This window comes from Canis aureus, chromosome 7, assembly GCF_053574225.1.
Source record: "Canis aureus isolate CA01 chromosome 7, VMU_Caureus_v.1.0, whole genome shotgun sequence".
NCBI lineage: Eukaryota > Metazoa > Chordata > Mammalia > Carnivora > Canidae > Canis > Canis aureus.
In genome coordinates, this window is record NC_135617.1 from 4,359,508 (window position 1) to 4,377,336 (window position 17,829).

General features: G+C 44.0%; 1 protein-coding gene across 4 annotated transcripts in view; it reads left to right on the forward strand.

Annotated features, from left to right (window-relative positions):
* The window catches only part of FYN (FYN proto-oncogene, Src family tyrosine kinase), a 211,415-nt gene that overhangs the window by 159,068 nt on the left and 34,518 nt on the right, over positions 1-17,829 (forward strand). For 3 of the 4 annotated variants that reach the window (XM_077902734.1, XM_077902735.1, XM_077902736.1), the window contains 5 exons: positions 6,363-6,461; positions 9,480-9,583; positions 10,578-10,727; positions 13,627-13,791; positions 16,966-17,145. In XM_077902734.1, coding sequence (XP_077758860.1) covers positions 6,363-6,461; positions 9,480-9,583; positions 10,578-10,727; positions 13,627-13,791; positions 16,966-17,145 — 698 coding nt within the window. Of the gene's footprint in view, positions 1-6,362; positions 6,462-9,479; positions 9,584-10,577; positions 10,728-13,626; positions 13,792-14,198; positions 14,355-16,965; positions 17,146-17,829 lie in introns of all 4 variants that reach the window. The other variant, XM_077902737.1, reaches the window with a different exon arrangement.

Genomic DNA, 17,829 nt, shown 5'->3' on the forward strand with positions numbered 1-17,829 from the left:
CCACAATGTTTTAAAAGTGTGCACTTTGCTGTATTTGCACAAACTGAACATGCCTGTGCAACCAGCACTGAGAGCCAGAAGAACATTACCTGCTCCCTACAAGCCCCCTTATAGCCACAGAGATTTAAAAAAAAAAAAAAAAAATAGCAAACAGCTGCCATTAATTGAAGGCTCCTATCACCAGCCATGTACAAGTTGCAAATGTTCCCATTTATTCTTCATGGCAGTTGTCTGAGATGCGCCTCGGTGTCATCGTTTGACATATGAGGGGCCAGAGGCTCAAGTTAAGGAGCTTCCCAGGTGCACAGAGGAGCCGAGGGTGGGGTGTGGGGATGGCATCCTGAGGACCATGTCAGGTTTAGTCTTAGAAGGGCCCAGAGGACCACCCCCCACCCCAGAAGGGACTGAACCTTTCAAGATACATGAAAGTTTGGAAGGTTGGCGGGGAAGAGGGGAATTTGGCTTTGATCTCTTCTGATCTGTGATTCCTTATTGTTAGTTTGATTCTCAGATGAATGCTTCTCCTTAGAGTCTACTTACTTTGAAATTCCAAAATACCCTCCACTTCCCCTCCCCATCCTGTGTAATATTCTCTCAGTCCCGAAGTTGGTTGGAACTTTTAACCAACTTCCGAAAGGTAAGAACTGAGAAGCGGTAGGAAGTACCACACAGCTGTTGTTCTGCGGGTTTTGTCCACACTGCCAGGGTATCTACACATTGGATCACAGGCCACTTGGAAAGCCAGTCCTCGCCAAGGTCAAACTGGTGACTTCTTCCTTCGTTCATCTGGATAGGATATACAGTGGCATTCAATTGAAATTTTGGAGAAACAGTCCAGGAGGATCCAGTCTATCTCAGACTGTATTTGAGGATTTGCATGCATGGCCTTTAGTGTTTACAGACTTCCAGCCTCGGGCCCGCTTCTCTTAGAAGAAAATATTGCAAAGGTTTTGTTTTTTTTCACCCTTAATGTTCTTCCTTCTTGCCAGTGGAATTCCTCATCCTACATGCCATTTAAATGCCCTTTTTCAAGGTTGTCGGGGGAAAAAAATAAGATTTTTACAACAAATACAGTATCTTGAAGTAAAGGGTAATGACGGGGAAGAGGAAATTGTGAAGGACAAACCAAGCAGTAATTGGGAACCAGATGGCAGAAGGAGCCCCCTCCCCCAGCCTCTCCCAGCCCCCGGCTCCCCGCTGGCGGGGAGGGGGATGGTGCTCTGTTCTCTCCTCCAAGGGAGTGTGCCCTCCCACCCCATACCCTGCCAGGAGGCAGAAATGGGAGGTGGCAGGGCTGGCCTTTGTGTTCTCAAGGGCAGCAGGAAGCATGTGGTACCCCTGTGTGCCATGGGCCCAGAGCCAGTGACACCACCGCCCCACATGGGGTAAGGGTTCTTCCCCGACCTACTACAAGTGCTCAGTGCAGTATATTTGGACATTATTAAACTTGAACCCATTTAGCAAACTATTTAAATTCATCTTATTTTATTCCCTATTTTCACATTTCATGACTAGTGATTTACCACCTAAAACTAGTGACTCTTTAAAATATAATACAGGGACGCCTGGTTGGGTCAGAGGTTGAGCATCTGCCTTCGGCTCAGGGCATGATCCTGGAGTTCTGGGATCGAGTCCCCATTGGGTTCCCTGCAGGGAGCCTGCTTCTCCCTCTGCCTGTGTCTCTGCCTCTCTCTCTGGGTCTCTGGGTCTCTCATGAATGAATGAGTGAATGAATGAATGAATGAATGAATAAATAAATAAATAAATAAATAAATAAATAAATAAATATAAAAAATCAATAAAATACAATATACATGTTGCACAGAGTGGAATAGTGCCTAGGGTACTGACTCCTTGCAAAGTTCTTTTCATCTTGATAAGGAGAAATTCTGGTTTACAGTCCCCTCCAAGCACACAATAGAATTGTTACGGATACTCTGACAGTAAGATGACAGTAACCAAATTTGAAAATAATATAGCATTTATAATAAAAATGCTCCACAGCTCAACAGACCAGACCAACTTCTTTTTGCAAACACCACTTCCGGCTGCATCAGGGCCCTAGGCTCCTGGGGCCAACAAACTTTATGAGCAAATTGGGGGACTGAAAACAGGCTCTCTTAATAAGTCTTTAAATCAGAGGACGAAAAATAAATAAATAAATCAGAGGACGAGGGGAAGCTGCTATAAAAACTTAAAAGTCATTCTAAACCAGAGCCTTAAATCACATATTTTAATCAAAACAAGATAACAGTTAAAGAAAAACCTCACCAACTCTAAATTCATGAAATAATCTGAACTGTAAGAACAGGTGGTTTTTTTTTTTAAGTGCAGTTTTGAAAACGTTCATTACAATAATTCAAGAAGTAGAAAGTACCATAGTCCAGATTCTGTTTTCCTGAATCAAGGTGAATGATTTATAAAAAGTATCATTTATCTGTGGGTGAATTGGCCTCTAATGTATTAAAAAGAGGATTTATTCATTTGCTCAAAGGTTTTGGGGGTTTTTTTGTTTTGTTTTGCTTTTGTTTGTTTATTTATTTATTTATTTATTTATTTATTTATTTATTTATTTATTTTTAATATTTCGAGTCTACCAGCCTTTCTGGGCACAACCTGTGAGGCTTACTATATAATACATTGTTGCCTTGTCACCTTATATCTCCTTTGATGGAAAAAGTGACCCTAGATGGCCTCAAAAAATAAAAAGAATTTTATCTTTCTCATGAGTAACTGAAAACCCTTGTGAGATTAATGGAGTCACTTAAAAGAAAAATCATGAATTCCTGATACATGACTTTAAGATGAGCTGATAGTTGGATTCTAATCTGTGCTAAACTATCTAGGTGCCAACACCAAAATGAGACATCAATGCTGGGTTTGAAATGGGAAATTATAGTTGACCCTCGAACAATGGGGGAGGGCTAGGGACACCAGCTCCCGCCACTCACCACATGCTGTCAAAAAACTGCATCTAACCTTGACGCCCCCAAAAACTTAACTTCTAATCTTCTAGTACTGACTGGAAGCCTTACCAATAACAGGTAAGGACTAGTAACAGTCCGTTAACATACATTTTCTATGTTATCTGTATTATATGCAATGTTCTTAAGAATAAAATGAGAGTAAAGGAAATGTTATTAAGAAAATCCTAAGAAGAGAGTACGTTTACTGGTTTTATTGGAAAAGATCTGCATGCAGGAGGACCTGTGTAGTTCAACCTATGTGGTTCAAGGGTCGACCTTACTTTTTTCTTTTTTTTTAAGATTTATTTATTTATTCATGAGAGACACAGAGAGAGAGGCAGAGACACAGGCAGAGGGAGAAGCAGGCTCTCTGCGGGGAGCCCGACGTGGGACTCGATCCCGGATCCTGGGATCATGACCTGAGCCAATGGCAGGCACCCAACTGCTGAGCCACCCAGGCGTCCCAAGAGTCGACCTTACTTGATTAATCCCAGATCATCTGAATCAGACTTGGGCTTGTCCCTGCCCCAAAAAATGTATTGGCTTCCTGCCTCAGATGACATTTCCATGTTCCCCAACCCTGATATTAGACTTTCTTCCTCTTCATTTAAGTCGATTAGAACTCACTTGATGAAGGTTGCACTAAAAGATAAGCTTCTGCTGAAAGCTCTTGATTTTTTGCTATTCTGGAGCATTTCCTGGATGTGGGGTTTGGGAAGTAGAGTAAGGGAGAGAGAAAGAAGAGGGTGGAGAGGTGGTGGGTATTGTTATTCTTTTTAATAATGAAATGTCTCCATCTAGTGGAATTTCGGAGCAGTAAACATGTCACCATTTTAAAGCCTCCAAAACCATTTCTTAGCATGTGTCCCAAAGGAAAAAAAAAAAAAAAAACAACTTCCACATGTGTTCCTAGGTGATGTACTGAACAAGGGCGCGTATTTCTTTTGGAGGACGCAGAGATAAACCAATACAAACTGTTCAAACATGAACCAGTTTGAATTTTGTGATGTGAGCCCCAAAAGGCAGAGGAATGCAATAGGGGAACAGCATGGAGTAGATTTCATATGATCAGTAAAGACGCAGCTCTTCGGTCGGGTGTGGGTCCACAGGTGTTCATATGCACACATATCCTTTGGTACATACCAGTCATTTCATAAGACAGATCTGGACGTAAACTAAATTTAAGATTGATTAACAAAGGGCTTCCTAGGTGTGAGAAGTTATCTCCCCGTTTTGGTGGATGTATCTGTTTAAATTTGTTAAACAGGCTCAAAAAGGGAAAGACCGAAAAGTGAATTAAAACGTAAGCTTTTAGGGGCACCTGGGTAGCACAGTAGGTTAAGCGTCTGACTCTTGGTTTCAGCTCAGGTCATGTGACCTCAGGGTCGTGGGATGGAGCCTTGTATCTCAGAGCCTGCTTCAGATTTGCTCTCTCCTTCCCCCTCTGCCTCTCCCCTCTTAAAATAAATAAGTTAATTAAAAAACTAACAACCAGGGGATCCCTGGGTGGCTCAGCGGTTTGGCGCCTGCCTTTGGCCCAGGGCGCAATCCTGGAGTCCCAGGATCGAGTCCCGCGTCGGGCTCCCAGCATGGAGCCTGCTTCTCCCTCTGCCTGTGTCTCTGCCTCTCTCTCCCTATGTCGGTCATGAATAAATAAATAAAATCTTAAAAAACATACAAACAAACAACCAGACATGAGAGTCTTTAAAAGCCTTTGCCAGCACCCCATTTTCTCATGAGCTGTTCTGTGCCACCAGTGCCACCAAGCACTGCCCCCAAAACCACACCCAGAATACGTGTGGGCTTGTCATCATTGTCTGTTGCTTTATTAAATTCTATCTAGAGTTACTGCTCATCAGTCACCTCACGCAGAATCAGTCTGCAGAATGGGGCTCTGGAGTAAGGCTTCTGGTCATACAGAGGCTGGTCATTCTCTGCCTAATGCTGTCAGTCTGAGGGAGATCTTGACCAGGGCCAGAAGCCAACACACAACATCATTTTATGGCTGAGGGTTTTGACACAGAGTCCAGCCATAAAATGATTAAAAAAAAAAAAAAAAGGCTAGGGATTTCTCTTGCTGCCTCCATGGACCAAAAAAGGAAGGCGAGACGGCGCCGGGCCCCTGCTGGAGAGCAATCGGGCAGGTCCGGGGTGCTGAAGGGTGCTGGCCCGGGCAGGTGCAGGTTCTGGGGGTGTCGCACTGGCGGGGCCGCAGCCCCGCGCCGCTGTGTGGAGGGGGCACACGCTCCGTCCGCGCTCTCCATCACACATCCGTGGCCCTGAGCCTAAACACATGACCTCTCACCGCCAACCTGAGCCGTCTTGTCCTAAGCTGACGGGGCGCTACAGGCCTGCAGCACGGCCCTCTGCCCCGCACCCGCAGGCTGAGACAGGCCAGGCCGCCTCCTGGAACGCTGGGTGTCCCGCGGCGCTGAGACTCAACCTCAGGCCCGGCCACTGTCTGTTCTCCCCGTGCACCCGCACGCACGCGGCTCCCCACGCTTCCCTCCGGCCCAGCAGACTCAGGTCAGCGCTGTGGGCGGCCGAGGAACGAACCGCAGGCTGCACACTCTGAGCAAGCTCAGCCTGTCCTGTGCTGTAAGGATTCGACCCATTGTCTTGACGGCAAGCACGGCAGGCCCGGGGTGAGCTCTCATCCAGGCCTGGGCCTCCTGACAGGCTTCCCCTCTCAGACCGTCGGCAGCTGCCCTGTTCTGTTCTTTTCTGATACATCCGTTCCGTGGCGAGCAAAACAACACTAGAGCCAGCGACCGGTGTGCATCTCCCCAGCAGTACCAGAGGATGCCGGTTGCCTCGGGATGTGCGACCGCGGCGGGACTGTGAGCTAAATTAGCAGAGGCCGTGCATGCTCTGCCTTTCCTCGAGCTCTGCTGAGATGTCACTGACACACCACACTGTGTACCTTGCGATGGGTCGTGTACGGTGTGACGGGTTGTGCGGTGTGGACAGTGTGGCCGGTTGACCCGTGCACGTGTCGTGAACGTCTACCACGATCACACGTCCCGCACCTCCCATAACTACCAGTTGGTTCCTCGTTACAGGGTTTTTCTAACGTAGCCTGAGGCCGAGTACCCTTCCCCTCTGTCCAAGCTGGGGACCCTTACCAAGCACAATGCCCATCCACCCCCCAGGAGAACCCCCTCGTGGCCAGGGTCCTACATTCCTAATTTGCAAGTAAAATAAGAGATGAGAGACAAGCCCTGGATTCGAGTCACAGCTGACGTTCATGGTAGCCGCGTGACCCTCACAGAAGCCTGTGTTGGAATTTGCAAAAATCAGCCAATGAGATGACTGGGAGATAGTCTTTGATACCCTAACGGCGTTGGCATTAAAATGGTCTGCGCACTCACTTCCTTTTCTCTTTGTTCTCTGCAGGGAAGGAGATTGGTGGGAAGCCCGCTCCTTGACAACCGGAGAGACTGGTTACATTCCCAGCAATTACGTGGCTCCAGTCGACTCAATCCAGGCAGAAGAGTATGTTTTGTTTCTGTTGTTTTCACTCAACTATTTGCTTTTAAAAGTTAGCTGTCACAGTGAAATGCCATTAACTTTGTGCAGGTTGCGGGGAGAAGAAGTTCTCTAGAGCGACTTCAGGGTTGAGAGAGTATGCTGATGCCATGTTCTCCCAGGCGTTGTGCTGCGGCCTGTGCCCTGTCTGTGGGATACTTGTACTATTATTGACGTAATAATACGTCAATACAGTTTGAAAGGGAGCATTACATCCCAAGTCTATTGAAAACCCAATAGTATTTAGTATTAGTATTTGCCACAGATACAAAGTAATCGGGAAAATGTGATGCAATTCTGGCCAGAGCATATATTATTACTGTGAACCCAAGGCTCTAAGCCTATAATATAGTCCACTGGAAAAAAAAAAAAGAGAGAGGAAGGGAGAAAGAATGGGAGTGGGGAGGGAAAAAGAAAGGCAAGGGGGACAGGGAGGGGGGTGATCAAGGAGGCAAACAATTATCAAAGATCAGATTGAGTTCTTTCTTAGAGTAATGGGAAATATTAAGGGGGTACTGAAGACATACCTTCCATGCCTAGGTAGAAATATCTCACCTATGGCGTGTTCCACAGCTCAGGGAATCCTCTGATGATGCATTTCTTTTTTTTTTTTAAGATTTATTTATTATTTATTTATTTATTTATTTATTTTTTTATGATAGAGAGAGAGAGAGAGAGGCAGAGACAAAGGAGGAGAGAGAAGCAGGCTCCATGCCAGGAGCCTGACGTGGGACTCGATCCTGGGACTCCAGGATCGCTCCCTGGGCCAAAGGCAGGCGCCAAACCGCTGAGCCCCCCAGGGATCCCCTAATGATGCATTTCAAATGCTCCTCTCCTTTGAGTTGCCATCTTGGTTGGTTTCTGTGATGGTAAATCGTGACTCGCAGTTAACTGTCAGACCAAGGACTTCACTGGTACCGGTCTGGGAAGATGGTTGGCAGGCTGAGGGCATTCTAGAGGGGACAACCATCGTTCCTTCTCCTGGCCTGCGCAGAGTCATGGTCGCTTCCAAAAGGGAGAACTAATGAGAGTGGCCCGTGTGGCAACCCTCATTTCTGAACTGAGGGAAAGAAAACTGGCCCATGACTCCCAGATCCGGGGAACCTGTCCTCCTCCCTGACACCCTGGGCATCTGCCTCTTCTGGTGGCCTTGCCTGACCAGTAAGGGGGGCAAGGAGAGTCAGCCACGAAGCCCGCCATCCTTTGGCTCTGATATGGCATTTTGCCCTGGATTTGTTTAAGCACGACGGGGAGGATTAGACGGCGCACCCCAACCAAATTCCCAACGGGATCACTGTCTTGCCTTTAATTCCTTTATATTTGCTCTAAGGAGACCGGTTTTGTTTCCCACTCTCAAATACTCAGTGGTTCTGCACTCTTTTTTTTCTCCTAGGGAGTGTGTTTTATCATTAGAGAATAAAGGAATTTGTATTGAATTTTTATTTTGGGGGGCAGATTTGCCAACATCTGTGCATTCTTTCAGAATAAAAGGTACCACTAAAAGGTGGCATTACTTTGATTTAACTGAGAACCTACCGACTATATATTTAAGCTATATTTGTAATGGTCAGTTTTTAAAATACGTCGTTCTTAAAGAATAAATTAGCATCTTAAGAAGATAACGCCTATGGCTTTACATAGGCAATTAATTACCATTATCTTAAAATGCTATTGTCTTGGTTCAGCCCATTGTTCCAACTGTTCTCTTTTCACCACCATTTGCATTTATACTGCGTTTTCATCCGGCAACCGATGCAAACCCAGAAAGTCATTTCTCGTAAATAATTGTTGTGATTCTCTTTATACCGTCTAGCGCTAAGTTAGGATTGTTGCACAGTCTGGTGCCTTTAAAAGTCACCGAGGAGCTCGCTTGGAGTGTGTCTTTTCTTATCTTCAGCGAGGCTCCTTCATTCACAAAAGAATTTGACAGTGAACACATAATAGCTATGTTCAAGTATAGTGAATTAAAATTTCATTTTAGAAACTGGATCCTCTCACAGTTGAATATTCTAAAATTGTGTCTGTGCACAGATTCCGACGGGGTTCTCCTGAATTCTGTCGTGGATTCCCACGGCACCTGCTGCTGCTCCCTCAGCAGCTAGTTGCAGAAACGTTAGCTAATTGCCAAGCCATGGTTAGGGCTAGAGAGCGGAAGGGAAGATAAAAGATGAACAGCAGAGATTGTGAGGTGACTTGACGCGACGCCTTCTCACACGGCACCAGGGTGTTGTCACGGGGAGGATAGGAAACAGCTGCAACAGCCAGTCGTTTGTGAGGCCGTGCTCGTTGACTGCGTAGTGACCTGTCCCTGCAGCTGAGCCAGAGCACACATGCGCAGATCCCCACCCATCTGCTGGGCAGATCTTCCATTTACACAAGTCCTCACACCTGCTGGCCAGGAAGAGCATGAAAGCAAGCATCCAAAGGCAGCAGTCATCTCAAATTAGGGGTAGTCTTGACAGCTTTTTTTTTTTTTTTTCCAAAATCACTGTAGGTACGAAGTTACTGAAAATATCACGTTTCTGTTCTTTATCCATCCTGACTTTTTTTTTTTCAATGCTTGATTAATGATCTTTACTTAGACTAAGGCTGCGTTTCGTTATTTCCCAGGTGTTGTAATTATGCTCAGAAATCCAGGGTCTTATAGACATGCACGGAAAGGGTCTCCTGCACTTGCCATTTCAAAACAAGGTCTTAGATTTCTCTTCTTGTGAATGCAGGTGGCAGTGTTAACACAAACCAGTTCTTGTCACCTCTGGAAGAGAAGGAAAATCGCCCACGATTCCAATCTGATTTATTTTCTTCAAAGACTGAAAAAGATGGATTAGGGATGGAATCGGGAGCAGACTGAAAGGGAACTAGATGAGGCTAGGAAAACGTGGAAGGGGAAAGGCTAGGGATGCGATCGGAGGTGAGGAGGATCACTACTGCAGTTTTGTAAATGATCCCTTACAAAATGTTTCCTTCCCTTGATCTCATTTAAAGGTGGTACTTTGGAAAACTTGGCCGAAAAGATGCTGAGCGACAGCTTTTGTCCTTTGGAAACCCGAGAGGTACCTTTCTTATCCGTGAAAGTGAAACCACCAAAGGTAAGATAAGGAGTTGAAGAACTTGGTTGTCATTCAAATCTGTGGATTAGTCAGAGCAGATGAAAAGGCTTCTCTCTAACGTACAAGGATTTTTAAATGGCACATATCCTCCCCACCTTGTGAGCAGAGTCCTATTTTCAGTTTCCCCCCCAGGCTCTAGAACCACAGACAGCTCCAAAAGAACTGTAGAGGCTCAGAATCAAGCCCTTTCTCCCAAAACAGGGGCCAGGCAGCTTCACTCCTGCAGACATGCAAGATGATAGAATTCACGGCAGTTCTTTAGAGTTACTGATTTCTACAGTTTATAGTTCCTCAGGCACCAATCCTACAGGTTATTTTTGCATTCCTTTTGTTTTTTCAAATCTGAGGACGGCTCTTCCTCCAACCACTGGCCTTTCATTATTTAACCACCCACACATCAGAGCCCACAAAAGGGAGCTGGGCCAAGGGAAAGGAGGAGCAGTGGCCTTCTAGCTTGATCTACTAGCCATGGTTATGTGCTCCTGAGACAGTGAAGTGGAATCTGAAGGCTCCCTTCTAGAGAAACGGTCCTTACCCTTCTTCAACACACGTGGCCACTGCCTCTGCAGCACTCCAGGGGTAAGGAAGATGAGGACAGAGACCCCAGCCTGCCTGTGTGTCTGTGTTTCTCTTCATCCGCCCCCAGGGGAGTTGGGTCTAATACCATATTAGGCAACACTAGGGTACTGAAGAGGGTCAGGACGCTTTCATTCTCAAGGATAAAATGACTTAATTGCTAATAACTTCTGGCATTTGCAAGAAAGATGTGTTTTCTTCTTCTGTTACTGAGTGGAAGAGTGTGTGTGCATGCACATTTGCATGTGTGCAGATGCGCATGTGCAAACGTGCATGCACACATGCGTGTGTGTGTTCTCTTCATATTGATTAATCAGAATAGTCAGGTAAGTGAGACCCAAAAAACAAATGAGCTTTCAAAATTATTGGAGCTGCTAATGCTTTGCATATTTACCAGGTGCCTATTCACTGTCGATCCGAGATTGGGATGATATGAAAGGAGACCATGTCAAACATTATAAAATTCGCAAACTTGACAATGGTGGATACTATATTACCACCCGGGCCCAGTTTGAAACACTTCAGCAGCTTGTACAACATTACTCAGGTAACCCTGACTCTAGCTACTCACCACCGGGACACTGGAGGGAACGGGAGGCTCCTAGGGAGGTCGGGCGGGGAGGAGGTACAAGCATGAGCAAGGTCAGCAGTGGCATAGTTTTCTTTGCAGCCAGGCAAGGTGGGGCTTAGCTGAATAGGTTCTGTTGATGTCTTTTTACCATGGTTGTTATTAGTTCCACGCATTTGTCAAAAGATTCTAAAACATTCTAGTTCTCAAGTACGAAGCAATAGGTTAAATTGTAAATGTTGTCATCTTTTCCTGTTCCCCTGGGTCTGTAATCAGAAACCGTGACAGGAGAGGGAGCAGTGTCTGGGAGGGAACTCACGGTTGGGGGCGGGGGGGCTCCTGTCGAGGGTCCCCAGTTCACACTCAGCACTCACGGGACTGGCTGCACATGCTTTTCATTCCCATGACCAGATGCATTTTGCAGTCCATTTATCACGTTCCACTCCTCCACCACTTCGGCTATTTCCTAACTAGATGTAGACTGTGTGGCCCACAGCTCCTAGATCTGTTATAGCTATTGTATTAAATCCAGCTTACAAACAGTAACTAGATCAGCCGCTGTCCTAACACCCAGAGGTCACTGTTAGTGTGTTGTTCCTAGAAATATATGCTTATGAGGTATTTAGGTGTACAGTCCGCACATTTTATTTTTTTTTTTTTTTAATTTTTTATTTATTTATTTATGATAGTCACACAGAGAGAGAGAGAGGCAGAGACACAGGCAGAGGGAGAAGCAGGCTCCATGCACCGGGAGCCCGACGTGGGATTCGATCCCGGGTCTCCAGGATCGTGCCCTGGGCCAAAGGCAGGCGCCAAACCGCTGCGCCACCCAGAGATCCCAGTCCGCACATTTTAGTAAAGAATATGGTCTTATATACAAGTGTCAAAACGATTACTTTCTAAGATTAGCAAGGCTATCGCACCACATAACATATACACACAGGTGGATTTTTACATAGATGCACATGCATATACAGATCTATGTCCCATTGATCCCTGTAGTTTTTTCTGTGATCTGTATATGTGTGTGTGTGTATTATGTGTACACACATAATATATGCATACATATATATATATATATACACATTATATACTGTTCTTCAGGACAGTAACAAAACCCCAAAATAGTACATGGCTTGACCTCAACTATTGCTCTGTGCACACTCATTTTTTTTTTAAAAAAATTGTGTATAATTTTTTAGCACCGAAAAAAAGCAATCTTTTGAAAGTGGCAATAAGAAATACCTATCGATTCATCCTGGGCACTAATGAAAAAGTGAAAAATTAACAGGACTTGGAGTACTCGTTGATTAGGGCATTGGATAGGTTTAGTTTATATGGATTCTAATGAAATATTTGGGAGAAATGAAGCAGAATATCTCCCTGAGCTTAAGCGACATACTCAAAGTGCCTGCACATGTAAGGATTTTTCAAATGCCGAAATATATTTCATTACAGCCAAACATCAGCAGGATCCCCAGGGTTTGGATCATTTGAAAATATTGTGTTGGAAAGGGCACGTTAATAACATCGTAAAGCTGGAGGAGAGAAAGGATATGAAGAGCAATAGACGTTTTTTAATCTCAAAAAAAAAAAATTCCATCTCAAGTTAGATTTGTTTTTATATTGGCTTTGCCTCTTCCCTCTTTCTCTCTCTCATGCAATAAAGTGCCTCTGAAATATTGACACATAAATAATTTCCTGCCTAAACATCTCAGAACCTGGTTCTACCATAAAGGAATAAAAAATAACTTAAGACTGGTTCCTGGAGAAAAGACAACCACCCTCCACAGGATTTCCCTGGATCCAAGGGGCCTCCGGTGGGACGTGGCGGGTGGGGCGCTGTCCATTGCACATGCCAGGCGCTCTACAGCTTTTGTCACTGCTCCGATCCCTTATTCTTTGTTACTTTTTCTTACCTGGCAGACACTTAATCTGACATTTAGGCAATTTCCCCTCACCACTGTTATATTCTAAAAGGTATATTCCTTAAAAAAAAAAAAAAAAAAAAGGAAAGAAAGAAAGGAAAAGAAAAAAAACGAAGAGAAAAAGAAAGAAAAGAGAGAAGGGGAAAAAATCCAAATAGCCCATAAGTGATAACTTGTTTCCTTTGTCTTTTTTTCATAGGAAATAGGATTCTTTCTCAGCCTTGAGTTTCTGCAGATTTCAGTTTCCTTTCTTTCTGCTTTGAAACCAGATTTCTAAATTATGCATTGGAGACGGTTATAAAGATTTTTTTTTAATGGGAAATATCAAAGAAGCAAGAGTATCTGACGGCTAGAATAGAGTCAGTTAAAATGCCAAAGAAATCCCTAGAGAAATGTGACCTCTTTTTTCCCCAGCCAGGTATAATCTTCAGTCTTCCTGGCTTATAACAGTCTAACATTCTATGGAAAAATCCTGAATTAAAGTCACAATTTTAAATATGTTCAAACCAAAGAAAGTCCCTGAACCCTTGATATTAGAAAGGGAGAGGATAGTCATGCTGATGTTCTGTCTTCCAAAGGTAACTTCTGAAGTCACTGGAGAGATCTCCAGGGCTCCAGAGACATGTCATTAGCATCTCGGACAGAAAACATTTTTCTTCGTTAGCGAGTATAGAAACCAAAACAGCCGTACCTGTACCTGTGTATGTGTGTAGCCTATATACTACCTGGAGGCATGGAGCAGTCCATGTTTAAAATGTCTTTCCTGTTCTACCTCCAATGAACATGTTTCAACGTGTGGTGTCTAATCTTCCAAGATACGTGCAGTTCTCCGCCGACGTAGCCCTGTTTTGAGCAATGCTGTGCGCTCGCTGGGTTTGTGCAACTGTTAAGTGTCGTTTCACATGTTCTGCTTTTCTCTCCCTCTCCTGCTGCTGTCTCCACTCCATCAGAGAGAGCCGCAGGTCTCTGCTGCCGCCTAGTTGTTCCCTGTCATAAAGGGATGCCAAGGCTTACCGATCTGTCTGTCAAAACCAAAGATGTCTGGGAAATCCCTCGAGAATCCCTGCAGTTGATCAAGAGACTGGGAAATGGGCAGTTTGGGGAAGTATGGATGGGTATGCTGAGACTCAATTATTCTATTAGTAGCTCTCTCGTTTGGGAAGTCCCAAACATCAAAGATGGAAGGTGAAAATAAAGACTTTGTGACCCGGAAGGAAGAAGGTTTAAATTACTGATAGTGGGGAATTATACATTTGATTTTGATTTCAGAATTCCAGAATTTCCAAAAGAGAAGTAGTGGTCATGATTGGCAGATGGCTCAAATTATGCTATCATATGAGTCTCAATTCATAAGCCAGAAGATAGTACGAGGAACATTCCAGCACTTCATTTTCAAGTGCAAACATTTGCCCAGTGAACTCAGTGTCGCCCTAAGGGGCAAGTCACCTTCCATCTTCCCTAGTGCATGCATGATTATGGATTATAAGGACTGTGTTTTCTTTATTAATTCCCTTTCCTGTAGACAAAGCTGATGGTTTGTGCTTTAACTTAACTGTGATTGCATCAAGTTGTACCCCACAAACTTCTGGATTGGCTAAAGATGCTTGGGAAGTTGCACGTGATTCGTTGTTTCTGGAGAAGAAGCTGGGTCAGGGGTGTTTCGCTGAAGTGTGGCTTGGTAAGGCAGAGGGCGCATTGCATTTTGGCTGCACCTCAGAGCCAATTAAAAAGACAGTTTGGGACAAACACACACACACACACACAGTTTTTGGGACCAAGACATTTAACCTGGGTAGCCGGTCAGGCACAGGACATCCAGATTTTGAGAGTACAGCAATACTTCGCTGTACTCCTCTATCCTCCATCACGTGGTTAACGAAGGCAGGCGTGCACAGAACGAGAAACCAATACAGTAAGAATCCATTGTTTCCTCTTCCTAAGACCTGAGAAGGTAAGATACAATGGACGGGTGACTATAGGGAAAGACCATGGGCTTTTTTTTTCCTTTTTTTTTTTTTTTTTTTTTCTCAGTGGGCCTGCATTTGAACCTTTCCTAGCTGATTAACCATGGGCAAGGGGCTAAGTTAATGTCTTTGAGCCTTAGTTCCCTCATCTGTAAAATTGGAATGATATCTACTTCACAGGATTGAGGATGACATGGACAATATACCCAGAACCCCTGCACGTAGTGGATGCTCAGTAGACCACTCAGACCTCTCTTAATTTGGTTGTCGTGTCGTTGATAAGGCTGAATGCCCTGGGCCCGTCCCACTTCTTTTATAACAGCCTTTGGTCCATGGCAGCTTGGCTTAGAGAAAATCCTTGAATTTGGCCCCACCCAAACACATCTCTCCGTCAGTGAGACAGATGTTGGTGCTTATGGAATCCGCCTTCTTCCTTTCTTAGATTCAATTAAAAACAATAAAGATAGGTACCTGTTGCTATGTGTAGCTCTAAGTGTTTAGGGGTGGTCAACATTAAAAGATTTAGCACAGGGAAAGCACTTGGAACAGAACCTGGCAAGGAATAAGTATTACGTAGCTGTAGATAGAGCAGTAAGGTTAGAGACAGACACGCAGACATGCACATATATGTGTGTATAAGCTACTATATAATAAGTATATATGAATATCTGTATATGGCCTTCCTCTCCTTCATCCGCTCAATTTATAACTGAAGTTGCGGGTGCCAAGATTTTAATTCATTTATGCAGTCAGGAAGAATTGGACATTCCACGAAGATTTATTTTCAAAATGCATAATTATCAACTTGAAGTCATTATGCCGTACTATTAAGAATTTGTTTCCTACTGAACATAAAACACCATGTTATGGTGGAATGCCAGTGAGACTAACTGGGTTGTTACCAGAGAAGAAGAAAAAAATCTCTATTTAAAATTTTGGGATGCTGACAGCGCTCAAATAGCAAAGACCACTTACAGATTGTCACCTTCTCCACTTATATGTAGCAGTCAGATATTTTATAATTTGAATGAACTCTTCTATAAGCCACTGCTCTTTCCTAACTCAGATTTTTCTAGGTTGCATGTCGTCATTATATGAACCATGCCTTGAACAGAGTACCCAAGGGTTACAGAATTTTTTAATTCTAAAATCAGTTATATTAAATATAAAAATTAATCTTCATTTAAACCAGTTTTCTTTACAAATAGTAAAGGCATAATCTAACTCAGCAGATTTTTTTAAAGATTTTATTTATTTATTCATGAGACACAGAGAGAAAGGCACAGGGAGAAACAGGCTCCCTGTGGGGAGCCTGATCTGAGACTCGATCCCAGGACCGGAGCCAAAGGCAGATGCTTAACCACTGAACCACCCAGGTGCCCCTCCCTTAGAGTTTTAATTCATAGTTATAAGACTAATAATGGAATACACATTGAACCTAGATTTTTTTTTTTTAATTCTGGAGCTGAAAGAGATTCAAAAGATAATCCAGTTCCGTTCCTATATTTTATAGATGAGGCAACCTGTGATCATAAACCAGGCCTGTCTCTGTATCTACTTGATTTTAACATGTTATGCCTAAATACTTCTGTTCCCTCTTAGCTGCTGTTTAATTTTTTCACTCTAACTGATAGAAGCTATTGTTCTTGTGGCTGACCATCAGTTAACATGAGGAACTTTCCTTACCTGGTTGAAGTATGGGACAAGTAGGCTGTGAGCTTCTTGCCAAAGCTCAATAGCATACTTGTAATCTTACCTATGTATCAGCTGTTCAAGGACTCGGTCAAGTAGCCCATCCACTGCAGACAGTTGAAAGTCTAGAGGAAATTTCCAGACATCCTCAGTGTGTTGCCATGTGTTTTTTTTTAATGGCACTCTTCATAAAATGGCTTCTTCCATGCTCACTCTACTGCTGAAGGGATAGCTATGGGATGGCCAGGCCTGTTCTAATGACCTTTGGGCTTTCATCCTTGTAAAGAAGTGTCCAGAGCTTTTGGTAACAATTTGTAATCACATGAGTGAGCCCCAGAAAAGGAAAGTCGCATAATATCGAAATCAGAAAAAAGTAATACGGCCATAGGTAAACGCATTTTTCCTGTTGAAAATATTTGACAGAGTCCTTACATTTGATTGTCCTCATTCAACAAAAAAAAAAAAAAAAAAAGAGAGAGATTAAGTTTTTAAGTTATAAAAAAAAAAGGAAAAAAAAGTTTTTAAGTTAAACTCTAACTTTATGTAAGGAGCTATTGATTGAAAAGCTTTTTTGTTGTTGTTTCCTTCAAAAGAGGAGCTTTGATTTGACTCAGTATTGTGGGATGTGTGCAGGTACCTGGAATGGGAACACAAAAGTAGCCATAAAGACTCTTAAACCAGGCACAATGTCCCCTGAGTCCTTCCTGGAGGAGGCACAGATCATGAAGAAGTTGAAACACGACAAGTTGGTCCAGCTCTACGCGGTGGTGTCCGAGGAGCCAATCTACATTGTCACCGAGTACATGAATAAAGGTTGGGATCCCTCTCACAGTTGACCCACAGGGGTTGTTTTGGGGAGGGAAATGGAGGTGCCTGCTTGCTTTTTCCCTGCTTTCTGCATGAGTCAAGCATTCCCGTCAGGACGCACAAATTGCTCATTAATGAAAACAGTTTTAAAACAGACCATGACCTTGAGTGTGCTCCCACCCCTAGGTCCTTATGAAACACAGCACCTTTTACACGCTGCACATGTCAGGAGTCTCAGCTCCTCTCCGTAACGAAAGCATTCATTTTTAATGTCAAGGGTGGTGGCGAGGGCTGTGATCATTTGCTGTCATTTCGGATGGCATGCCTTGTGCTAAATTTCCTTTTTCAGGGCTGAAGGGTTCATATCAGACACAGGTCTCTGGGTTCATTTTGTCTCCATCTTCTCAGCACCTTTGTTTTTCCAACTCTCTTAAATATCAGATGAAGAAAGACATGCTTTTAAAGAGCACTTTTTTTTTAAGATTTATTTATTTATTAGAGAGAAAGAGAATACAACCGGGAGGGGCAGAAGGAGAAGGAGAGAGAGTCTCAAGCAGACTCCCTGCTGAGTGCAGAGCCTGATGCAGGGCTCGATCTCACGACCCGGAGATCATGACCTGAGCCGAAACCAAGAGCCAGGCGTTCAATCAACTGCAGCACCCAAGCGGCCTAGAGAGCGCATTTTATTCT